This window comes from Megascapheus bottae, chromosome 21, assembly GCF_031878675.1.
Source record: "Megascapheus bottae isolate mThoBot1 chromosome 21, mThoBot2.hap1, whole genome shotgun sequence".
NCBI classification, from domain to species: domain Eukaryota; kingdom Metazoa; phylum Chordata; class Mammalia; order Rodentia; family Geomyidae; genus Megascapheus; species Megascapheus bottae.
The window spans coordinates 7,081,784-7,108,646 of NC_143529.1; the positions used below are offsets into that span (position 1 = coordinate 7,081,784).

General features: G+C 39.3%; 1 protein-coding gene across 1 annotated transcript in view; it reads right to left on the bottom strand.

Moving 5' to 3' along the window:
- Positions 1 to 26,863, bottom strand: part of Hecw2 (HECT, C2 and WW domain containing E3 ubiquitin protein ligase 2) — a 199,355-nt gene that overhangs the window by 70,575 nt on the left and 101,917 nt on the right. The window contains exons 10-13 of the mRNA XM_090354523.1: positions 19,960 to 20,110; positions 19,210 to 19,313; positions 18,573 to 18,697; positions 10,414 to 10,599 (exon numbers count right to left, since the gene is read on the bottom strand). Coding sequence (XP_090210649.1) covers positions 10,414 to 10,599; positions 18,573 to 18,697; positions 19,210 to 19,313; positions 19,960 to 20,110 — 566 coding nt within the window. The remainder of the gene's footprint in view (positions 1 to 10,413; positions 10,600 to 18,572; positions 18,698 to 19,209; positions 19,314 to 19,959; positions 20,111 to 26,863) is intronic.

Below are 26,863 nucleotides of genomic sequence, written 5' to 3' on the forward strand. Positions count from 1 at the left end.
AACCACGACTCTTGGAAAGCTACTTACGAAGTCTAAGCTATGAATTTCTTAGAAAAATCTCTTTCCCTCACTAATAATAAACATTCCACCCCCACAAGAAGTTAGAAGGGTGGAAACCATGTCTGTCACTCTTACTTCCTGTTGATGACATGAAATCATGAAGGAGCATAAATGTAGTAAGAATTAAAGTCACCATAGAAAGATATTCGTGTCTGTTAGGCAATAAAACACGAGTACTATTTGTCAGTACCTTTGGGACAAATATGTTCCATGTTTTCAAAGTAAAGTTCACTCAAAATAATGATGAAGCCCATTATTCGAAGTATGTTAAAACTGTAAGTTTAGTAGGCACTAGTAAATAGCTCATGCCTGTAATCTTAGATACTCAGGAGGTTAAGATCTGAGGATTGTGGTTCAAAGCCAGCCTGGGTAGGAAAGTCTGTGAGATCTCTAACCACCAAAACTTGGAAGTGGAGTTGTGGCTCAAGAGGTAGAGTGCTGGCCTCGTCACAAAAGCTCAAGGACAGCATCTAGGCTGTGAGTTCAGCACACCAACACTAGTGACCGGCACACAGACACACACTTTCCAGTGGTAAGATACATTCATTGAGTCACCAGAGATGAGGAAACGTCAAGGATAGTCAGGAAAGTCAGTGTCTAGGTATAGATCAGGTGTCTGGGCACATGACATACACACAGAAAAAAGTAGCCTAAGCAGAAAAAAATACAACTTTCTAAACATCCCTAGCACCTGCAAGACTAGAGAGAAAAGATAGAACATCATAGGAAAGTCTTTAAGATCTTTTTGAAGACGAACAAGCTACCTGGTTAGTATTTACAAAGCGGGAGGTACAAGTTAAATACTTGGGGTCTGCAAGAAACAAAAGCCATATAATGAGTGATTGTTGTCCTTAATGTACTATGTTATCTCTCATTTCTTTTGCTGTCCTTGGTTATCTCATATTGTTACAGTATTTCACCTTGTTATGTGATATATTGGATATATGTGTATTTGGTCATTTGAAATCGGATAGGGAAGGGGGGAAAACAAGATGATGGGTGGGGGTGGGGAGAGGGAAATGGGGACCAAGACATGAGAAAGGATATCAATGTATGTGAAGTAATGCACCCTCTATCTGGTGAATATAATGTAACCCTTCTATTAATTACAACAGAAAATATATGGGGGAAAAAGACCATCATGGCTTTGAGTTCTCATCCTATTACTTTATTGCTCATGTAACCGAGGTCAATAATCTAGTGATGAATCTATCTAGGCAAATTCAAATAACAGAAGGTATATTTAGGTCTGTTTTAAATCACTACTTCTTGTCGAGCATGATAAATATCGCATATAACCCCAACAATCAGAGACAGAGACAGAAAAATTCAAAATTCAAGCCCAGCCTGAGCTAAATAGCAAGATGCTGTCTCAAAATAAAAACAACAAAACCAAACCACCTTCCCATTATGGAACAAAATGTTTCTTCCTGTACATAATCAGGAAATGGAGAAAAACCATTTAGAGATAGCACTCAGTGAAAAGCTTTTTCCTTCTTTACAAAGAAATACCTTGAGATAGGGGAATGAATGCTGTAGTCTCAAAACACACAAAAAAAGACTATTCCCTGATTAATACCTGATTTCCAAGACTGACTAAATGGAGCTGTTTCAACCCTACACATACAGGTTTGGTTGGTCCCAGTGACTACGGCAGTTCTTATTTGATCTGAGCTTCTACCACACTTTTGTTCATTATTTCTGACATAAAGTGTTTTTCCAGATGGACATGTTTAACACATAGTTTCACATAATAGGTATTATAATCAAGCTCCTATCTTCTATGTATAGCTTAACACATGCTGCTGAAGGGAAAACACAGAGTCTAAGACATTGTTACCTGTATCTGTCTATGTAATTTCCCAGGAATGTTTTAAAGGGATGAGTGTCCTTTAGAGGCACAATGAAATTCTGGTGATTGTAAGGACAGATGGGTGTCCACATGTAGGTAAATTGTGATTTGCATGTAGTATCATAGCCTAATTTGATGAGAACAGGCTTGTCCAAATCCATTCTCTAAAGACACACACTGACGATTCCTAAGGGAAGGAACTATTTCTTATTCATCTGCAATAGATTTTAGGGCTGATTTGGGATGAGGACAGGAGAGAGTACAGTAAATAACTAATATACTGTCAAAGTTTGAATGTACAGATTTCTGATGAAGTATGAGGAGCCAATTCCCAATTAACTAATTCGTTATTAAAATCACAATCTTTTATAAATGTACACAAGTACTTAAAGATTTTGAAAAATATAAGGGATGTGTGTGTATGTGTGGCAAAATGACTGGAAATTAAAGACCATAAAACATTATATTTTCTTTTGTTTGTTTGTTTGTTGTGGTGGTGGTGGTGGTTGTTGTTGTTGTTTCAGTCCTGGGGCTTGAACTCAGGGATTGAGCACTGTCCTTTGATAATTTTTGCTCAAGGCTAGTGCTCTGCCACTTGAGCCACAGCATCACTTCCAGCTTTTCTGTGTATGTGGTACCAAGGAATTGAAGCCAGGGATTTGTGCATGCTAGGCAAGCACTTTACCACTAGGCCACACTTCCAGCCCAGACATAAGGTTTTAAAAATCCCAGCTTCTAGGTTAGAAATTGCAAAGTGGGAGGCAAAAAACTGATTGAATGCTTGGAATCTGAAAAGAAGATCAGTATGGATCATGTGACAATGAGCTCTCTCCCTAAAACTTACTACCCATATAGCCTTGGATAAATTGCTGACATTTATTTCTCAAATCTCAGTTTCGTTTCTGTAAAATGAAGAGAATCATACACATCTATTTTTAAAAAAGCGACTGGATGAGATGGTTCATATAAAATTTTGAGCAGTACTCATGACACCTCTAACGTGAGCTACCGTCATTATTACTAATAATAGTAATTACTTTTCAGAGCCATTTCCCTAAGGACCACAATGATGATTCCTAGTCCAGTCCATTCCCAAAGCAAAGACAGAAAAAGGTAAAAAAGAAAAAAGAAAGAAAGAGAAAGGGAGGGAAGGAGGAAGGGATGAAGAGGGAGGTGTAGATGGATCTCAGCTCCCAATGCTCGCTGAAGCTGAAGTAAAACATGGCACTCTGGGAGGCCTCTTTACACCAGGCAGGCTGAGCCATTCTTGTCCTTCATCTGCTTTGTTCCCCAAAACAAGGATATTGCAGCTGGAGAACCAGCAACCACATTCAAGACATGGAAATGATATGTCTGGGCAACAAAATGGAAGAAGCCAAGCACTATTGTGCCTTAACGAACCACCTAATACTCCCAGTTCTGAACTACTTTATGTAAGCAAATGGAATAGTCCACACCCGACAATCAAATCCTAACAGGCTCTAACACTGCAGAGAAAAGAGTCTCTAAGAGTCAAGTCAGGAACCACAACTGTACTTAGGGATGCCTACCATCGTTCTTACTGACTACATTCTACCTGCACCTCTCACAGCTCCTGTGGTACTGGGTTTTAGAAAAACACTTAAACAGCCACTCACAGTGTTTCTTAGCCTCCCTGCTATTTCAACACTGCAAAGGCTGCCCTAGACCCCAGCCAGCACACATTCTGCCCTGTGCAAGGCTCATTACGAATGGGGTCCAGGCCTCATGATGGGTGGGGAAGAGGTGTGATTTGTATCCCATGAGGAGTTCAGTTTCATAGCCCACTGGAATGTGTGTATTGTTTATACATTCTTTTGAAGTCCCAAGGATGTGGGGGGTGGGGGAGTTCTCCATTAAGATCTCCATCAATCCCACTGGGCCAGATACCAGCAAAAATGAACAGAAGAGCAGTTCTCCAGTGTGGGTTCTGGCCCTGCTCTGAGCCCCCCATGTGACCTTGGCCAGATTTCCCAAATACTCTGCTTTCTCCAGAGAAAAGAAATTAATCAGGTCACTGCAAGTTATGAAAAATGTGTTTTATTTTAACATAAACAAGACCTGGATTTGATTCCCAGGCCAGCAATAAATAAATGAATATAATACATACAATGCAGAGGAAATATGAAAAAATTCACTGGGCAGATTCTAGGCTTGCCATTTTCATTTGTGAGGCACATATTAATTAAACCGATCAATTTCCCACAGGAAATGCGAACTAGTTCAAGCTAACAAAGACATTGACCTAATATACACATAATATATATATATATATATAATTTGGGTCACACTTTTTTTCATTGTAAAATTGTTGCTGTTGTTTTTAATGACAGGTCAAATATTTCAGTGGTCTTCCATACTGAATTCCAATATTAAAGTAAAACCCATAAGTTAAGAGAACTTAATATTGTTGCAAGGAACTTATTGTCACAACTCCATAACTAGATGGATCTCCATAACTAGACTAAAACAAACAATTAGGATGGACAATTGGACAGTTCATAATATAAAAATAATCTTCTTCTTGGGGCCGGGAGTTTGGACTAGTGGTAGAGTGCTTGCCTAGCATGTATGAAGATCTGAGTTCGATTCCTTGGTACCATATACATAGAAAAAGCCAGAAATGGTACTGTGGCTCAAGTGGTAGAACTCTAGCCTTGAGAAAGCCCAAAGGAAGTGCTCAGGCCCTGAGTTCAAGGCCCAGGGCTGGAAAAAAATATTCTCCTACAATTTAGAAAATACATTACTATTAGAACTTTTTATCTCTAATAATCTGCAATGCTGGTGGCACATATCCAGCTATTCCAAAATTCTGAAACAATTTTCTAATTTAGGTCACTTTCATGTCACAATATTTGAGTATCCTGACATTTTTTAATGGAAGTGTCTAATATGTATTGTCTACTTTACAGAGTGCGTGAGGAATGCAGTCTTTATGAAAAAAAATAATTATCTGAAAAAACAAGTCCTTTTCACATTAGCTACTAGCAAAACAAATTTTGAACAACATAGTTTCCCTACTATTCAATTTCATTAAGAAAATTTGCTCTAGCTTTTCAGTGCTGGGCCAAAAAACTCTAACAACTCAAAAAAATAGGAAGGAATGCAAATACACAAACTCCAATCTCATTTCTCAAATTTCTTTTCTTTCACAGCTTCGGGGCAAAGTTGCAGTAGGGAAATAAGGGGCTGGTTGGAAACAAGTGGTACCTTAGTGAGGCCAAACAAAATACATTTCTTTTTTTACACAAGCCTTTCTTTTTTGACTTCTATTATTTTAACAAAAGAAACATCCATCAGTATTTAATGAAGAAATACCAACCTCAAGCTCAACAAATCCAAGTGAAAGAAGTTTAAAATTGTTTCCAGTTAACAGTTTGCCAAGGCAGAAATACAGACTAAAAGGCCTTCGAGACAAATTTAAAGGAAAAGTGCTCATGGCTCTGCTGCAGGAAGACAGAACCTTAGGTTTTCTTTCCTTCTCATTCCCCAACACGCCATCAGGGAAGACTGAGAATGGGGCTACCTAAATCAAGTCTTAGATGCAGAAGAAGTATTACCAGGAATTTTGAAAAGAATATCTATTTGAAAACTCAATGCAAGTCATGAGGATAACTATTACAAAAGGCCTCCTCCATTCTTGGACAAGTTCTTCCAGATTCCAAGAGTCTGGCATTTTGCTCAGAAAAACATCCATAAAACCAAAAATCTGTTCTATTGCTCATTCCAAAAGGTGAACTGCCCCAGAAAGTTATCCATCGTTTGTCATTTGGGTCAGTGTATATTTATTTGTGGGATATCTTCTGATCTGAAATAGTTACTTGTAGCAAGCAGGAAAAAGATCTTCAAAAAAACATGCTATCTATAAATGTGGAGTTTAATTCTATCTTCATCTCTATTACCACATAACTTGAGGTCATTAAAACAAGTCACCACCACCCAGAGTTATTCATGGCTTCAAAGAAATTCCAGAGATGTCCCACAAAATAGCAAATGCAATCAAATAAATTTAAAAAGATAAGCCTAACATTTTCAAAGTGGAGTACTAATCTTGCTAAAGGATTTTTTTTTTCTGAATTTGCTCAAGACTTCTAAGTATTAAGCTGCATTTTACTCACTGAACTCCATAGAACTTAACCCAGCCAGGGGCTTCATGTAGATAAAAATCAGGGCACTCATCAGAACAAGTGCATAGATGGGTCCAGGTGCAGCAGATGGGTCTGAAAGGCTATTCAGTATTGTTTGTGTGTTTGTGTGTGCGTGTGTGTGTGTGTGTGTGTGTGTGTGTGTGTGTGTGTGTTTTACTTTTTCAATTTAGGCATGTGCAAAGGAAGATACCCTGTGTTAATTATATAGCACAAGGCAAAGAAGGATTGGAGGAAGGTATTCCCTATTAGGAATGGAAATCGAAGCAGATAATTAAATTAAATTAAATATTCTCTTTATGTAAATGAGAAATTAGAAACTCTGTGATATATTTCTCAATATTTGTGTCACCCTGCACTATAGCTCCCACTCATTTCATTGCACTGACAATGAGGTACTCAAAATCTGCTTAGACATAACCATCCTTGCTTTCCTGTATCTTGCCTTCACTTTGGGTGTTTTCCTGTCCTTTCCTATATTCTTTCCTCCAAAATTGACTTTAATAAAAATCCTACACATCGTGAGAGGTTCAACTCAAATACTATTACTATGAAAATGAAAATGTTTCAGAAACAAGCCACACTGAAACCACTGCATACCCTTCTACAGTGCTATGGCACACACCCCAGTCATCTAAAGGACAGGTAGCTAAAGTTAAGGAAAATGTCTAGAGAAGGAATGCCTGCAGCCTTGCACAGGAAGTGCAAGGTTCTATAAAATGTATGGGACTATTTCATTTCCAACTTTGAGTTATTAGTCTTCCAAGTATATATTTTTTTAAATTTTTTGGCAGACCTGGGGCTTGAACTCAGGCTTTAGGCTCAAGGATAGAGCTCTACCACTTGAGCCACAGGGCCACTTCTATATTTTTCTGTTTATGTGGTACTGAGGAACTGAATCCAGGGCTTCGTGCATGCTAGGCAAGCACTCTACCACTAAGCCACATTCCCAGCTCTGCAAGAATATTTTTTAAGCCTTACATTCATGAGCACAGCTTATCACAGAGACAAAGATCACTGATCCAGCATAGGAACAAAACTGCTGTACTGATGATAATACTTAAGGTTGAGAAATGGAACAATCTGATTACTACAGACAGGTTGAAGAAGAAACAAACACTCCAGGTCAGAGATAGAGGTGTAGCTTAAGCGGGTGAGTATCCACCTAGCAAGCTCAAGGCCCCAAGTTCACACCCCAGTGCTGCCAAAAGTATTAAAAATAGGAAAAAAAACAAGCATTTCAGATAGGTCAGACTACCCTGCACTGGTTAAGAACAACATGCACAACACAGTGGAAAACAGAGCCAGGGGAACACTGGGAAATCCATTCTGTTGGACCACCACAGGGAAGACATAAGAAGTTCCTTGAGAAAGGGGACGTGACATTACATACACAGACTGAGATGGGTGCTAGTGGCTCATGCCTCTAATTCTAGCTACTCCAGAAGCTGAAAGCTAAGGATCACAATTTGAAGCCAGCACAGTCAGAAAAGACCAGGAGCATTAGTATACAAAAAGCTAGAAGTGGAGCTGTGGTTCAAGTGGTAGAGCAACCACCCTTGAGCAAAGAAGCCAAGTGAGAATGCCAGGCCCTGTGTTCAAGCCCCAGTACCAGCATGAGTGCACATGCATGTACACACACACACACACACACACACACACACTCACTCTCTCTCTCTTCCCCCCCCATTGGAAACCATCAATAAATTGCTATCATTTTCCTAAAGTCTCAAAAAAATTGAGCTCACTGCTTATTATTAGGCTCCCTCTTGATACCTATATGTGTATATTACTGCTCTGCCTGCCTAGTCAAATCAACATTTTGTCTAGTAAGGTAGCATTAACCAAATGAACAGTTTCCCTATTACTCTTTGGGCTTAGTGAACTATATGTTCCTTTTTTATTTTGAAGTACTTTTTATTCCCTATCCTTGCTGTACCTAGACTAAATGATCAACTTCTAAAAGTTTGATAGTTGTTTATGAACATGTCACAAAACTGTCCAGTCTCATAGCTTATGGATGGTTAGCTTACATCATCTATAACCTCATAAGTATTGACTTTATTAATGATTTGTTACCATTATCAACCTAGTTATTATTCTTCTTTCATTTGTAATCCTATTATGATATAATTTGATACTAATCACAGTTCTAGGAATGGGAACTGAGGTTCAAGGAGTTCATAACTGGGAGTGATGAGTACACAAATCGGGACTCTGGCTTGATATAACTTTTTCAAATCTGTTTTCAAATCTATCAAACAATGACAAAACTAAAATGAAACATACACACATACATGTATAATACACATGCATGTACACACACATACATTCTAAGACCAAATAACATTTGGCTTTTCTTACTAAAGTACTTTTTCCCCCTCTAGATATGTTACCTCCAGGAGTACATAGTAATGATTAAGCTCAGATAAGAACCAGAGGCAATTTAATAATACTGAAGCAGAATTGTGCACAAGAGACTCTCCATATGCAATGAAAGCCAAATGAAGCATCGCTATAGACTGTTGCTACATGGGCCCCACCCCAGATGAGAGTTTCAGAAAGGGAGGATTTGGATTAGGTAAATGAAGGAACTCAGTTGTCCTGAAAAGAGGTTCTGGAGAGCTTTCTTCCCTCCACCCTCTATGAGCCATCTGTGATGAAGCCCATTATACCCCAGCTGCTGGTACTTTCATCTTGAACTTCTCAGCCTCCATAATGGTGAGAAATAAATTTCTGTTGTGTAGAAATCTTGCACATGGTATTTTGTTACACTGTCCCAAATAGAGCCAAAGAATTGTACCACTGGAATTAAATCCAATCTGTAATCTATCAGCTAGCTTTAGAGACCAAGGAAGCAGAGATCCATAAAATCTAGAATCTGAAAAGGTAATAGGAGCACTGTAATTTAGCCTAGTCAAATTTTAAAGTTTGGCATTCAGATATCCCTTTTTAGGATAGATATATACAGCTCTGAAACTAGTCAAATTTTGCTGCTATTTTAGAACACTTTGTGCCCCACAAACAAAGCTCCATACCTATAAGCACTCATAGCTCCTCCATCCAAAGTAATCAATACTCTCCTTTCTGTCTCTACATAGCTCAGGGGTGGGGGCTGGAGTGTGTCTAGGGCAATTATTACTTTAAATGTGCATTCGCCTTGAGTGCTCTTTCATGACTTCACTCTTTCACTCATCTACAGCCTCATCTGTGAAGCCTTCCCCAACCACTCTACAAAATCATAGTCTTCATTCACACCTTTCCGTAGACCTTGTCCATGCTTTACTTGCCATCATCGCATTAATCATCTCTCATCAAGTAATTATTTACTTGTCTCTTATCTCTTTCCAGAGACTGACAGTTATATAAAGTACTTGGCTTATAAGCTTCGTGCACATGTTCAAGGAATATCTGTTGAACAAATGACCCCAGGATTGCTAGATATTTAAAAGATCGTGTCATTTGAATTGCCCCTCCCTTGTAAGTTACACTTTCAAGATTTTTGATAGATAGGGAACAAGAGGTTAGTAATATAATGCATGGAGAGCACAATGTCAAGAGTTAAGAGATGAGCTGGGTCAGAAAAAGGCTCACTTTCTGCTTTGGTGACGTTGAAAAAGTGACTAAGCCCTCTGAGCCCTTGGGTTCTGTATCTCTAAGACAGAAGACTACCAGTTCTGCATTATCAAGTGTGCTGAGCAGCTTCTCTTGTAAATAGCTCAACCAGTTCATGGCTTTTAAGTGTCGGACAATGTTAAAGAAAAATAAAATCCTACCTAAGAATAACCACTTCCTGATTATAACTTGGTTTTCTGGTTCACCTGCCTACAAAGGAAGTACAGATGTGGTTCCTCTTGCCTGGGCCAGAAATACTTACGTATTTCTCTTCATAAATGAATCAGAGTTGTTTAAGTTGCAAACAAAACCAACAAGACTGAGGCTCAAACCCGGATGGTGCCCTTGAGTAATGGCTTTCTCAGTGACTCTCTAAACAACCCCTAAGCACTCAAAGCACAGTCTCTAAACAGTACCACGGCCTTTAATCAAACATCCACAATCCAGGCTGAGGAACTTGGGAGAAGAAACCTCTCATCCGTGGGGAACAGGAGGAGATGACAGGGAAATGTGTGTTCCACCAAACCTACAGTACCTCTCCCTGTCAAGTGCTGCTTCAGAAAATGCCACAGGGGTTTTGGTGATGGGGGACCTGCCTGTGCAGATTCAGTTGAACAAGGAAATGGAATGTTTGCCTTCACCAGGGCTTCCGGAGGCCCTCACGGAAAGAATAGAGCCAAGCACCCAAGCAGCTCCAGTCTTTCAGCTGCTTCCTCCTGTTACCTTGCCCTGATGATCGTGTTTCATCTCCCAGCCCCGGGGCAGCTCCAGTTGTTTGTTTGCGAACATGTTGAGGAATCCTACGAGGTCCCGGTTATGCTGGTAGCGTTCAAAGTGGTGGGTGTCCCGCCGGACTTTGCTGATCATGTGCTTCAAACATGTGTTGTTTGTAAACATGCGATAGGCACTCTGGAGAAAAGAAAGATGGAACGGCCATGTTAACCAACCTTACACACACACACACACACACACACATACACACGTTATATCGATTACACTAAATACATGCATCACTTTCCAGGTCACTCTAGACCCACACACAGCAGCAGCAGAGTGAAGTGTCTGGAACAAAATAACATACAAAGACAATAGAAAGTGGCACTTGTCCCTGCGCAGAGTCTCATTTTTTAAGGAACAAGAATGATGTGGTGTCTCATTCTACATGGGACATTAGGTTCTAAAGCTGTATTTGGCAGACACATACACAATCAAAATAACGCTGTGTTGGAGAAGAACTGCCTGCCACCTGCCTGGGTGCTCTGACACAGTCCATTCGTCCTCCAGTATTGGATCTGAGCATTGGGTTTGGGGGAGAATGAAGGTAAACACTTGCCTTCTATTCCAGTGTCAGAGGTGTGTGCACTAAGGTGAGTTGCTCTCACTGCCAGCCATATTCAGGAGAGATCACAGGAGGCCCAGGTTTCATCTCACATCTTCCTAGAGACACAATGACTTCCTTGGGGGGGAAGAACTGCCTGGAATGCATGCCTTGCTATCATTTTCCCCTCTTTCTCCCTTTTTTTCCTCTCTTTTTATGTCTAGACAACTGAATTTCTATGCTTAAAATGCAAGTTCAATAAAATGTTACTCTGCCAACACATAAAAACATGTTTTGTCAATAACGCTACAGCTTCGAACTCTATGATACCCATCGAAGATTGTAATAATTGATTTCAAGTTAGGAATTGTCCACACATCAATAATTCAACAGTCATTGCTTAATACCACGTGCTAATCAACAGAAGAAGATCTATTTCTTAAATCATCAAAGATAGGATACTCATGAAATTTACTGGACTATGGTGATTCATCTTGGAATCATAAGGACACTAAACTAAATCTGAACACTCCTAAACTTTATTTTGTGAGTTCTGTTATTTCTTGCAGCACAAGGCTGCAAAAAGCAAATTAAGGAGCTTTAGAGGCTGGGAAACAGGAAAAATGAGACTAATTAATACAAGGAGTTGGAGGCTATTCGAAACAACATTAGCAAATAATTTAGGCTACAGCTGACCCTGATTTGGAGAGCTAAATACCATGAATAAGTTAAGTATCTGTTTCTGCACTGGTCTCTGTGTTCCTCATGTATTTTTACATAAGCCTGAAACATACAAGCTTGCGTGGTAATGATAATGAGCTTTTGCGTTTTACTCCTTAATAAGTTCTCTTTGGGGACAAATGATTGTGGGATGATTTTGCTGGATGAATCATTACCTTTCCCACTGTTCTAAATGGGTGTCCCACTTGGCCCCTCTACTTCTCTTTCCTCCAATGAAAATAAGCAAATTGGCTACAGGATGATTCCTATCTAGAGAAGAAAAAATGCTTTTGTCTGCTGAACAGAAGACACAGAACTCCACCAGAGCAAAAGGTAATGGCAATTAGGGGAAAGAACCCACCCCTGCTTTAGGCTTGAAGTAATTTCCTGTGCTGGGACAGCTTTTAAGCACAAGAATCTTAATCTTAAGGTTGGTCGTAGAATTAATTGTATCCTTTCATCCTCCTCTTCTCCACTGCAATGTATCACAGTGCCAAGTCCAAATGATCTCCATAAAAAGCATTTCCCAAAGTAAATTACATGTAAGAAACATTTCTTTCATTAGTAACTGGCAAACAACCTTCAGAATCATAACCCTCTCAAGTCTGAATAATAGGCACATGACTGTCAGAGTTAACCTTCATATGAGTGCATTTTATAAACTATCTATCTATACATTTGCAATATAGACAGTGTAATACAGTGGACATTTAAACACATACACACATACATATGGAGAGTTGTAGAGATAAAATTCAAGAATAGGTATTTATACTGCAGTCCACACAGAACTACTACAGTGAGAATTCTACTAACAGCGACAAGAAAGTCACTTCATCACTGCCTAATTGGCTCCACTGTAAGATGGGGTAATAAGTGCTCCTCTGCTTTTTTCATAGATGTGTAAGATTCAAATCCAGTAGAACAAAGGATGTCAAAATGCTTTGAAGAGGCAAAACTCACCAAAAACTACAGGGTATTAGTAATTAAAGAATATATAAGGGATTATACCCATCATACCTATGTTTTAACAGATACATGATAGTAGTAAATTGTTTTCTACATTCAGTCTTTGAAGATTTTGGGCCCGCATCCCACTTCCTATTAGCCAAAGAAGAGTATCACAACCATTCATTAACTATGTGCTAAGCCTTGCCTGTGATAAACCCTGAGGACACAGACCCAATCGCTCAAAGGATGGAGGAGGAAAATTATAGGGGGATGGGGTAGGAAGAGGTTTACTGGAGGCAGAAAGTACAACTGGAGAAATAAAGGCCACACAGCGGTGAAAATATTGAAAGATGCTGATAGGACCAACAGAGCAAAGCAAGGGGTAATCCAGTCAAGAGACAGGAAGAGCAGGTAGGGGGATTAGCCTCAAAAAGTTGAGTCTTCAAGGAAACTTACTGGCAAAACCATAGGTCAAGAGTCTTTATTTTACCGCCAGATGAGTGGTTCCAACTAGGAGAAGGTCCTTTTCTGTGTTGGTTTTGTCTTATATACAAATATGAAGTAAACAGACTTAAGGGTTTTTTTTGTTTGTTTGTTTTTGCTGGTCCCAGGGCTTGAACTCTGGGCCTGGGCACTGTCCCTGAGCAACCAACCCTACTTGGGAAGGTGATGCTTGGGCTCAAAAATAGGAGTGGACGAATAGGAGTCAACAAAACCATTTTCACGATCCATGAAGACAGGAAATTTTGTTTTCCTTTAGTGTGATTTAACAGTTCCCTTTCCTATTTCAAAACTTGCCTGCTCTCCAATATTTCTCATCTTCCTACTAGGACATAAACACTCAATGGTTGGGTCAATGGTGCACTGAATTTCTTCAGTGAAATTAAGATGGAATTCCTTAGAGCTTACAGGTATGTGGTTTGGATAAGTGTTGGAGATTTCCGAAGTACAAGTTGCTGAGAGGAGATGAGGGGAATATCCCTGCCATCCATCACAATGAAAATGTGGGCAAGTTTTTCTGTAGTGCCATGGATTTTGGCAGTCCTTATTTCACCAAGTTCTGTTCTTTTACAGCTTAGTACATTATTAATGAATAACATCTTTCATATTTCAGAACTCATTCCTTAAAGAATAAGCATTCTGAATTTCTCTTAGGAATCTGAATTGATAGCAAATATCTCTCATATTCACAAATGAGCCAATTTGAGCACTGGTATGTAAATATAGACAAAACAAGCACAATTCCTAGAAAAGGCCTGCTGGAATATGGCAATAGTCCTGTCTTTCATAGTCTGTCTTCATAATATTTTAATCATAAAGGGCTTTAAATTGTTTTCATCCAGCCCAAGAGTAAAATGGAAGAAATTTTAAACTAGCAACAGAAATATCTCTACACTGTCCTAACAGTTCATCTAGTTTATAATATTAGTCATTATTTTACTTTAGAAATATATGTAATAGTCTATTTATCAATTTTAGAATAGTTTTCTTCACTGTATACTGAGGAATTTCAATGACAGAACTGATGCATTTTGGGAGTTCATTAAAAGCCAGGATAATAATTATCTGGCATGTATGTTGGAAACATTAACTTACATATAATTAAATGTGTTTATGTGAAACATTAGTTACACAAATGCAGGCATACTAACTATAAAAGCCAGAGTATTAATAACTAAATCTTGAATTAACAGGAGAAAAGATTTTATGGAGATAATTTTGGGCTAATTTTGAATTCTTTATGGAGATAATTTTGAATTCTGATCATAACCTGCAGGGGGCAGTAGAATATATTCTCAAATTTTCCTTCAGTTGTAACAACAGTATAAATATATGTATATATACATATATATGTAAATATACACATATAATCTTTTTCATGTATATTATTAGGTCAATTGCTGATATATGATATCTATTTTTCATGACTGTCAATATAAACTGATATCCTCAGATCACAAAAAAGAATTAGAAAAGCCTTTAAAACACTTCTTTTATATGTTGAATATATAATATAAATAAAAAATCTACTTTAATAATTATACATCATAAGCAACAGAGCAAAAAAGGAAAGAATAAAATCAAGAGGTAAAGTTTATTTTTGACAATTTTTCTATTAAGTAAGAAAATCCAATAAATAATGCTTCACTGTCCTATTTTCATAGAGCTGCAAACAATCTATTTCAACAATATTCATCCTCTGTTAGCCAGCCCACTTCTGCTAGTACCATTTCTGAACACAGCTTATTTCTCTTTCCTGCTTTCCCATCCTCCTATTGGTTAACAGCTTTCACAGGGGCTCTCTGTTATTTTCATATGCTTATGCTGCCTCTTTTCCCCCTTTTTTCCTTCTCCCCTAGAGAGGTTATTGAATGAAATATCCTTTTATAAGGCTTCTCAAATTACAGCCCCCCTGATTAACTGCATCACCAATATTTAAGTGACCAAGAAAACAAACAAGCGCATACCAGATGTACTAAGCCAGAACCACCAAGGAGCCAAGAATCTGCATTTATTTTTAAAAGTCTAACAAGTTAAATAACAAAAACCCACAGCCTTATTCCATAATCCAATGACAGCTAATCCAGCTGTATTCGAAACCCTGCAGCTATAAAGAATTTGTACCACACAGAAGGCAGCTTAAGAAAAGAAGTCAGAACCCCTGCATGGAAATGTCATTCAAAGCCTAAAATTGGCCATACTTGGGCGTATTCACACTGCAGAAATTGGCAAGTGCAAACCAGGGTTTGACTTACTGTTATGTGAGCTGTCTAGGACATAAGCCAAATGTCTGTTTGTAAACAAAGCTTCACTGGAACCCAGCCAGGCTTTCATGTTTACAGATTGTCCTTATCCCCAAAGCCTAAAATACTTCTTCACTGACACTTTACAGAATGATTCTGCTGTCTTTTTTCCAGACATAAGAAATTTATGGAGACAATAAAATGTTAAAAAAACATAGATTAAACTTTAAACTTTTACATCATGAATGGCCCTGCCAGAATAATAGGAAATGAAAAACGCTTATTCATAAACTATTGCATGGCTCAGCAAGGAACACAATGGCCTTTGCAAAAGGATACATTCTGAATCCTATGTTTCATGGCTTCTTGTTTCCCTGCTGTCACTTGTTAACACAAATGACATTCCTGTGGGAACTATACTTATCAACAGCCAAAGCTTTCTGTATATATCCTACTATACTACTGTTATCTCTAAACTGGACACTACACTTCTTTTATGTGGGCAAATTTTATAGCAAGTATAGGTGTAACATTTAAATATATGCAATATATGTATTAGTCATATGAAGAAGAGAGTGTGAGAGGAGAGAGAGAGAGAGAGAGGGGGTGGGCCTTGTATATACACACATATTTCCTCCCATTTGTCAGCAACTCCTTGAGTCTATTGCTTCTTCTTGAAGTGTTTGTAGTATCTATACATCCCAATCTATTAAACAAAGTGTCAACTCTTTCTCCAAAATATAGCCTGTATTCATCCAGGATATATTGCTCCCTACTGACATTACACTGGGCACTTCTAGGTTTAATTTAGCATCTTTTCACCCGTCTCTCTCTTGACCCAATCTTGCTCTCTAGGACCTATTGTCAGCATAGTGGCTGAATGAACTTTGGAAAATCGAAACCACTCCCAGAGCAGAAACACTCCTAGAAGAACACAGACTGACTGTCTTCCCAGATCACATAAGACTAATCCTGAATCCTAGCTCACTTCTCTGACCTTACAATATAGCACACCCAACTCATTCCTGCTGGTAGGCTGTTTCATTCCCTTCCTTAGCGAGGAAGGCTCTTTTCACAGGCCTTGACCTTAATGCCTTCTTGAGAGATATGACAATGTGAGCCTGCTGGCTCCCTTGGAAATGCATTCAGTCCACTCAACTTGAGACAGTTCCTCCTGTGGATTGGACCCAAGTCACTAGATCCCACTGTATTGTGTCAAGTGATTCATGGCACACTACATTATCTCGATTGTTTTATTTATGTGTTAAATTTATATCCCATTATTTCCTGTTTTCTATTTTATCTTCTGAGTCTAGAATACACCAGGCATTAAATAAATATTGGTTGAATGAATGGGTAAACAAATGGAACTTATACTATCCAAGTCCAAAGCTCTTTTGTAGGTTTGGTGACAACCTGAATGTCAGCTCATTCCATCTTCTACAAAGGTCTGTCACTTCTTAGATAGACCCAGAATTGTTCCCATCACAAGTTTAGGTAGGTTTGGTTACTTGGCTTATCTCTCCAGTCCCAAAGGCTGATTTCCCTTGGTGTCTCTTCTATATGTTCAACAAGCCAAGCTGCAATTATGATAACCTGGTGTCAGGGCTTCTGCAGGAATTACCAACACTGCATGGAAGCTTCGTGGATGTCTAATTCTACAAGAGAGCTCATTCTGCCTACTGTGTTCTTGATTTGTTTCTAGGACAAGCACGTATTTGGAGCCTTTCAGTTCTGTCTTAAATGCAAGCCCACATATGGTCTCGCCTTGTATCTGCTCCAGAAGATGTAATCACTCATCGAAGCGCTGCATCTTCTACAACTTTCCAGTAGCTTTGGTCATGGTACTGTAATGCATTTTTTAAGGCTGGGATTCCATCCCGGGACTCTAAGGCCCAGTGAGGTTGTTATGTTGTGTCCCTAGGATTAGCTTAGTGCTTGGTCCTAATAGAAACAACACAAGTGTTGCTAATGTCATGCATCCCAAGTCTAACCCTCCTTCATGGTAGGAAGACAGCTAACATGCTACTCCCATTTACAGATCACACAACTCTTCTTATTTCCAAGGTAAGCCTTTAAACCAGAAGGTTATGATGAGTAAAGCCAGGCAGATACCTACAAAGAAAGCTAATGAGGTAATACCGAAATATATTTACCATTAATAAATATGCCTGTGCTAATTTACCTCATGGACAACTTCAGGGTCTTAGATCATGCTCATTTCTACTTTCACTATGGATTAGATGGTTTTTCTTAAGGTATGTAATCTGTTTGATAAATTCCATCTATTAGACTCCCTCATTCTAACTTTCTTATTATGAATCATTATTTATTATTTATGGGTAATTACTAATATTTAGGGTCATTTTCAGCTTACTGATTCCTTCTTCATTTCCTTAGCTCCCAGTCCAACTCCCATTGGCCATGATGAATGGAATATATCCATCTGCACTTCTATGGACAAAGTCTTCCCCATTCTAGGTCATTCCATGTACAGCTAAGACAACCTTCTTCTAATTACTACCTTCAGTAAGCCACCACACCCTCCTCCACCCCCTCCCCAGCCTTCAGAGACTTGTAGACGATCCTCCTGTGATAGTCTGAATGTTTATGTCCTCCCAAATTTATATCACCTAATATGAACCTAATCACCCACATAACGTCAGGAGATAGAGTAGGAGGTAACCTAGGAGGTGAATAGGGCTTAAAGGTGGAGTTTCATGAGTGGAATTAGCACCTTCTCTTCTTAGAAGCCCAAGAGAGCTCTTTCCACCTCCCTCAGGTGCAAAATGCAGCAGGAAGCTGTCATCTGCGAAGTAGGAAATGGACCCTCATCTGACATCAGACTGGTGAGTACACTGATTCTGAACCCCAGGATTCTAGGACTTCCAGGAATAATAAATGTTAGTTATTTATAAGACACTCCATTTTAGGGTGTTTTGTTGTTGTGGGGTGGGCCATATTTGTTTATTTTGCTATAGCAGACTGACAAATGAAGACTGTGGACGGAGTGCTTCACATAGAACTGGAACAAATTATGTACTCAGGAAGCATTCGTGATTATCAGTCTGATTGTTATTGCTTAAGTGAGGGGTAATTCTCTCTGGCGTGTTGTTTTCGGATCACATTCTTCCAGACTAGCTACTCACAGGGTTAGAATGCAGCACGGTGAAGAACTCTGGGCTGATGAGGAACTTCACGGGGGGAGACTGTAACAGCAACGTGAGCCTGGATCTGGAGGTAGAGTGAGGCAAGACGTTCTCCCGTCGGAAATCTGGATGGCACAGACCATAAAAGATTTCAGGGAAATTGTTCTATTCACTTGGAACTATGCCAACCAGTATGTCCATCATCACTATTTCAATCATCCAACTACAGTCTTCTTTATTGAAAATTCACACATAAAACCCAATTACACTAAAAGGAAATTGACTATATAGTCACTACTGACATTTGACTGTATTCTCAAAAGGTTTTTGTTCTGTGGTGCGGGGGATCAAGCCAAAGGCCTTGCACAAGCTCAAGACCTCTAGATTTGTTTTTCCTGCTATTGTACAGTTTCAGAGCCTATGGCAATTTGTAGCTCGTTGCTTGTGTGGTTCTTTTCTTAATATTAATAACAGATTAGAAGAGATCTTTAGTGCATTCTATTTTTATGAGTTGGATTTCCAGATCTTATTGAAGAACAAGAGCTGTCCAGAAGAAAAGCTTATTTCTTGGAAAGCCCTACTGATTTATTTTCCACTCTTATGAGATTACAGGAACAAGCCAATCCAAGGCTCTTACCTGTACTGGCTTGGTGAAAGTCTGCTTCTTCCCCTGCCCCATCCATAGCACTGGTATTTTCCTCTGGCCTCTCATTAGTCATGGTTCTTCGGATACTCTGATAACTAAAATCATGAATCTAAAGTTACATTCCAGCAGCTTCTAAAAGGTGGAGCCTAATGTCTCCCTTAGGGCCCTGAATTTTGCCTAAGTAAATCACCTTGCACTGAGTTTCTACTCTCTATTGTTTGTGGAACATGTTCCCAACAAATAAACATAATATTTTTAAAAATGTGGCCCCAAAGTAAAGAAAACTAAATTCTTATATTGCAAAAGGAAAGAAAACATTCGTATTCCATACCAAGTAGTTTTTTTTGAAACAGAATGAGTAATTTTTAAAGATTACATGGATATGAGAGATGCATCACAAAGGAAGAATTCAGAAGTTAGAAATCTAGCTTCAAATGATTTGTGCCTATGTTCTATTTCACTAAAAACCAATGCTCTGGAACTGGCTGAAGGGTCACCAGCATGTGTTATCACTCTGGTTTCCAAGCAAAGGTTATGTGTGTGATCACTCTGGTTTCCAAGCAAAATGTTTTGCTTTAACAGAAGGATTGCACTAAAGTCTATGGATCGAAAGAGATGACAGCCACCACTTCATGACAGGACTTTCCAAGATGAAAGAGATCACAGAGTCTTCCACGTTGTGCTCTGTACAAGCCTGGTCTCAAGAGAGATCAATCATAGCAAAAAGATACCCGTGCTTACCGCCGGTTCAGCTGCTCCATTTGCTGTATGGAGTTCGATCTCTGCAATACCTGTGGAGCCGGGGGAGCTGTGGGCCTCTGCCAGGTGGTGGTTCTGTTGACATGATCCACGTAGAAGATTCGGCCGTGGCTGTCAATGCGAGCCTCCCAGTCTAAACATCAATGAGGGACCCAGAGGGATTAGGAGGAGGAGCTGGGGCCACTACTCATGTGGTCCATTAAGTTCAGCACCAGTTTTCTCTCTCTCTCTGACATGCTATAATTTGGGGCTAATAACACATACCTCACCATGGAGTCTGGCACTTCTTTCCACCCCACTTTACAAACTGTTGTTAGTACTTATTAAGTCTATCCTGTGTGTCTGATACTAATCTTTTAGAGAATCTCTAAGTACAGAGAATCTTTCCAAATCTGCCCCTGTATATATGAGCAGCAGCTTCAAAGATACATGCAATTGTATCACAATATGCCCAATATTCATATTAAAACTGCCTCTGATGCATAGTTTCACTCAGACCTGATTTTTCACTGCTTTTGTTTAACTTAGAGGAAAGACTCATAGCTGGAAATTTCCATGTGTCAAGAGACATGCTACTGTAGTAAATTCAGTCTTCAGAAAGAAACTAGCTAATTAATGCTATCCTATCGATCAAACAGTATCATTATCTACACACTTTAACCTGAGCTTTCCCAAACGTGATTGCATTTTCAGAGCAAAGACAATTTTCCCTGAAAACTTCCAATAAATATAAGGTTTTAAAAGATTATTAAATCATATGTCAATCAGTTGCATTCATCTCCAGAAGCAAAAACATAATTGAAAACATTTAAGCTATGGCATTAGCCTGCATACACACACACACACACACACACACACACACACACACACACACACACACGTGAATTTGTTTAGTAAACTCAGAGAGCAGACTTTCTTCACAGAAAGACATCCTACTCCTGTGACTATTTGATAGTTCTTTATTTATTCAGAGCAGAGCAGGTGCAGCTCTTTCCAAGAGGCAAATTTTGGGAACTTACTGCAGTTTGGAAAGAGTAATTTATACAGGTAACATGAAAAGAGAGGAGACCTATCCTTTAATCAGGAAAGGTTTTTATAACTTTATATTTCTGTGCACATGATTTATTTAATAAAAAATGAACACTTTTATCCTTAGCATTTCAATAATCTCAAAATTCTCCATATGATCATCTGTCTTCTCTAAGGGATCTCACAGTCTAATCCTGGAGACCCAGAGGGAGGCGTACATTCTCCTGACTACTTGTAGTAGTTGACCTGGAAGTTACTAGAACAAGTACATCAATTAAGTGTTGAGTTGATAATACCTGCGGTGAAAGACCCCAGCCTACAACAAACGCACTGAACATGGTCCTTCAGCTCACTGAATAAAGACATTTTTAGTGGATTTCAATATACTATAATTTATAACAATTGGCAAAAGAAAGCAATATGGGGTAGCAGAGAAGTGCCATGGCGACAGCAACAAATCCAAGGTAGACAGACTCCCAGTGAGCCAGTCTGTCATATCTGAATTGTGTGGGTGTAGCTACAATCCCATCACCAGGCCATTTCTGAAAGTCCTAGGCTCAGCTTCTGCCATACATGACAGTATGTTCAGCAGGCATTTTTCCCAACCTTAGATCTATCCCATGGTTTTCTCTAGTTCTTGCTCACTTCTTTTTTCAAACATTTTGAGAAGTAATCACTCCTTTCTGATTCCTGTCTCCATAAAGCCAGGATAACTTAAGCACATATATGTCCAACCAGATTCGAAGGAAAACAAAAGGCTATTCTTTCCCTGAGAATGTTTATAGTTGTTCTTACTTTGAAAAATGGAAAATAGATCAATTTAGAGATAAAATTTTAAAAAAAAACAACAAATAACAAAAAAGAAGAACAGAGAACAACTAAAAAAGGAAACAGAAACACATCCAGGTTTTCAAGATAGCTATCACTAAATTTTGGCTCTCACTTCATGGTATTTAAGATGGAAAAGAAAACCAACATTTTGCATACTTTCACTCCCCGAAAAAAAGAAAGCTGGCTCCCCCCCACCCAAATACCCCAATCTTCAAGTCTGGAAACTTTTTTGAAATAACTAAATGAGATATGTATGTATAATGAATAGCTAGATGGATAGCAAATCAGGAAGTCTTGTGGGGGAAGATGTCCAAGTATACTTACTTCTATGCCTGGCACACAGCTTGTATTAAATCAACTGATTTTTAAATGGCATAACATTTTAGAAATGTTAATTCTTACAGTCACTTTCCACAAAGGCTAAACATACTTTGAATCTATAGTTCATTAAAAAAACTGTTCATGGTTTTGCTCCATTCCTGTTGATCTGGAAACTAAAGAATATAGTTATGTCCCTCAGTTAGGTCCTAGCTGAGGTCCTTTTGGGGATCCTCTGCCTGGGTCATATGCTGAGACACTGGGGATCACCCTAGGATTGAACTCACTGGCCTTGGATCTTTAGGCTCTGGCTTTCCATACTGAGCCACTCTAGCCCAGATCAGGAGATACATTGTACCTGGTGTCCCACCTGAGTCACCTTGGCATTTCAGATGTTGAGCATCTTCTCTGTTGCTAGCACAATGTTTGGATGAAGCTTTAATCCCAAATTTTAGTAACTCCACACAGCATACACACACAGAGTAAAGAAAAGTGCAGCCTAGAGAAAAAAATCCTCTGTAGCATGTTTATGTGTGTGCAGAGCCCACAAAAATGAGATGAAACTTAAAAATCTTCTTTCTACACATGGAGAAATAAGGTCAGTAAAGGTAAAGCCACTCAACCACTAGTCAGTTACTGGCAGCATTTCCTATCATCATTTCCATTGATTCTCATGTTGACCCTAGAAAATGGCAAGTGTTCCTATATGCACTTCTGGTGACTGCAGTAAGAAATTATGCTGGGTGGCTCATGCCTGTAATCCTAGCTACTCAGAAGGCTGAGATCTGAGGATCACAGCTCAAAGCCAGCCTGGGCAGGAAAGTCCAGAGTATTATAAACCACACAGAAAAAGCTGGGCACTGTTAGTTCAAGTGGTAGAGTGCTAGCCTTGAGCACAAAGAAGCTCAGGGACACTGCGTAGGCCCTGAGTTTAAGCCCAGGACAAGAAAAAAAGAAGGAAGGAAGGAAGGGAGGGCCTTGTGCACGATGGGCTAACACTGTACCACTGAGCTACACACACTCCCAGCTTCCTACTTCTCCCTTATATGGACATACATAATTATTTATGGGACCTACTGAGAACATCCAGGGGAATCCCTCCTTTTAAGATCTCTCATTTGGTTGCATATTTTGCCATATAAGTTGATACCTGTTTGTTTTACATATAAAGTGATATTCATAGGGGAAAATGTGGAAGTGCAATGGGAAGAATAAGAAACCAGGTCCAAAACTTTGCTTTCTAAGATCATGAGACATTGAAAGATTATCCCTATAAGAGGCTTTGGAGCCTGGAAGGTGTAGCATGCTGGAATCCCCTACCAACCCCACTTTACCCACAGAAGCTCTATTGTTGTGAGCTGTGGAATATTAACCTTGGGGTTCTATATAAAATTACATTTACATAATGAACTTTAGGGCAACAGCTTCTGAAATTCCTTGAGATATGCTTCGTGCAACAGTGGGATTCTGAAAAATAAGTCAGAATCTCCTTGACAATAAGTAAAGACGTGCATTTCTCCGTCATACCCCTAACCTCTTCAAAGTCACACTTTGAATCCAGAGCTCAGTTACCTCTACTTGCTTCAGTATCGGGATTTGAACAGAGGGCTTCATGACTGGGAAGTAGGCATTCTACCACTTGGGCCATGTCTGCAGCACCTTTCTGCTCTGGTTATTTTTCAGATATGATCTCTCATTTTGCTAAGACTGGCCTACACTGAACTTCCTATTTACACTATTAAAACTGAAATGATAAATGTGTTCTCCTAAACTCAGTTGCTTTTCTGTTGAGATGGAGTCTTATGCTCCCCAACCCCAGACTGGCCTGGAACCACAGTCCTCCTGATTTCAGCTTCCTGCATAACCAAGATGACAGATAGATACCACCATACTCGTATTGGTTGACACAGGGCTTCACAACCCTTTTTGTTCTGTCTAATATTCAACTTCTGGTCTTCTGACCTCTGTTTTTCAAATACCTAGGATTACAGGGGTAAATTACCAGTACCCCAGTCAGTTATATCCATTTTTATTTTTGTAGAGTATTTCTAGGCTACTAAAATTTGAGAAACAGAACTATAATTTAGAAAGAACTTAAAAAGACTACTGAGTTCACAAGAAATTACATTTTAGACTATGTACCATAGACTGAAATCTAGGAACAAGTAGTATCTTAGATACTTTAAGACTTGAATATAAATCATGGTTTGAAGCCAGCTTGGTTCTGTCCCTGAACTTCTTTGGTCAAGACTGGAGCTCTACCGCTTGAGCTTCAGCTCTGATTCTGGCTTTTTCTTTTTTGAGGGAGAATGGGGGAACTGGCTAATTGGAAATAAGAGCCTCACAGACTTTTCCTGTCCAAGCTGGCTTCAAACTGTGATCCTCAGATTTCAGCCTCCAGAGGTACTATGATTCAGGCATGAGGCACCAGCACCTAGCCAGCATTTGACTTTCTATCTTCCTTTTACTGCCCAGCAATTTATATATACATCTTAAGGTATCCAATATACTACTTGTTCCTAGATTTCAGTCAGGACCCTGAGTTCAAACTCCACAACTGGCACGCACGCGCACACACACACACACACACACACACACACACACACACACACACACACACTCATGCATGCACACAAATGCCACAGTCATAGCACTAATCTTCTAGGCAGAACACTGACGCGGGTAGAGCAGATAAGATCTTCAAAGACTTGGACTCAACATACCTTAGAAGAAGGTAAGATTGAACTAATGATTCCTCAATCTTATCTCTCTCTCACTCCCTGCAAGGTAGGCCCCTATCTACACTGGACCACCCCACTGATGATCGGATGAGACAGAAATACATCAGTGAGCACTGTGGCTGGAAGAAGATCAGAGACTAAGCAGCACAAACTGCCATTAGCGGAGACCAGTACTGAGGGATCTGAGGTCCTTCTCCATCTGGGGTGGTGGCAAGTGACCATGATGACTGGCTGCATGGGTGTGCTAGACTGGAAAGAATTCAGTGGCTGAATGTGCTCCTTGCTGCTGTTTTATCTGAGGAAAAGTTAAAAGTTTACATAGTTGTGTATTTGTTTCCATTTGTCAATTTTTATGAAAGTACCCTTTTAGATTAAAAGTATCACTTCCTTCTCAAATCTCAATTGTAAGCTCTACAAAAGTGTCTCTACCCCAGAGCATAATGGAAACTGGAAGATTAATTATACCTGTCAGATTCCCTGCCTACCTTTAAGCCTTCCTTTTGAAGGCTGCTTTAATCATGAAAGTATACAGCCACAGAAATGAAATGAATGATCTCCCTGCTTTTCCAGACCTACCCCGTTAAATCCATCACTTATGAATAAGTTCTAACAATATGTCAAGCATCCTGGAATTCTATCAGAGTCCATTAATCCACGCCATTTATCTGAAATCTAACCCTAATCCCAGGAAAGTTATCCTTTGTGGGAAGAAAACAGTAATGTAACAATTCTCTGTTTTGTTCAATGAAGCAATGGGCAAAGTCACAATAATCTTAGAGTCTCTAAAAGAAAAATAAAGTTGAATACCAGATGGAGTAGGTTGATCATGCTTTCCATTCTTACCTTAGTGCTAAGGAGACTAAGACTGTCAGTTCTATAATGTTCTCACAGGCTGCAGCCCCTAATTGCTACTCGTTGCTGGCACAACTTGTGAACTTGAGAAGACAGAGTCAGTTCTTAAGGTTCTCAGTACTTCTTAGAGCCCAAACTGATTTCTAGGAAGGCTTTCAATATGCTATGTGCCTCCTCTAAGGCCAGAAGCTTCTTTTCTATGAATCATCACAGCATCCCTCCAGCACTGAAAAGACACCTAAGTGTTTGGAGACCTAAGGCGTCCACAAGGTCAATGTGCATTTTTACAGCTAAGGCAAGAATGAGGCTCTGAGGACTATGGGTAAATCAGTCTTACAGCTGAGCAGTCCACACCAAAGTCCAAGAGCTTTTCCCCAGTCTCGAGAGAGGAGAAAGGACACTTGATCAAGCAGAAAACACACAAGGAAAGCTACTCTACATAGAGTTCAGAACGGATGCTCAGAAACTGTTAATATACTGACATCTCAACTAACAGGTGACTTGCTACAGGATTGAACTGATTTAGCAAAGCAAGCCACTAAATCTTTTAGTTGCTTTTTATTAGCATCTATTAGTTATATGGGGGATCATTTGATACATCTGAATTCACTTATAGTACCCCGAACAGATTCATTCCTTTCATTACTTTCTATCCTAACCATTTCAAGAGGTATCACTGTTCTATTTGCATTAATACAAAGTATGTTCACTCTTTTTCATAGGCTCTGCTCTCCCTCCTTCCACTAGTAATCCCCTTCCCTTACTCTTTCACAGAATCTGCTTTATATTCCTGCCATTTAAAAAAGAACTATGTGGATTGGCTGGGAGTTTGGCCTAGAGATAGAGTGCTTGCCTAGCATGCACGAAGACCCGGATTCGATTCCTTGGTACCACATACACAGAAAAAGCTGGAAGTGGTGTTGTGGATTAAGTGGTAGGGCACTAACCTTGAGAAAAGAGCCCAAGAACAGTGCTCAGGCCCTGAGTTCATGCCCACTGACTGGAAAAAAACGAACAAACAATCAAACAAAAAACTATGTGGATTGTTCAATAAGGTTTCATAGTGGTTATTTCAAATATAAATCTATTAAAATAGTCAGATTAAACTCCAGGGC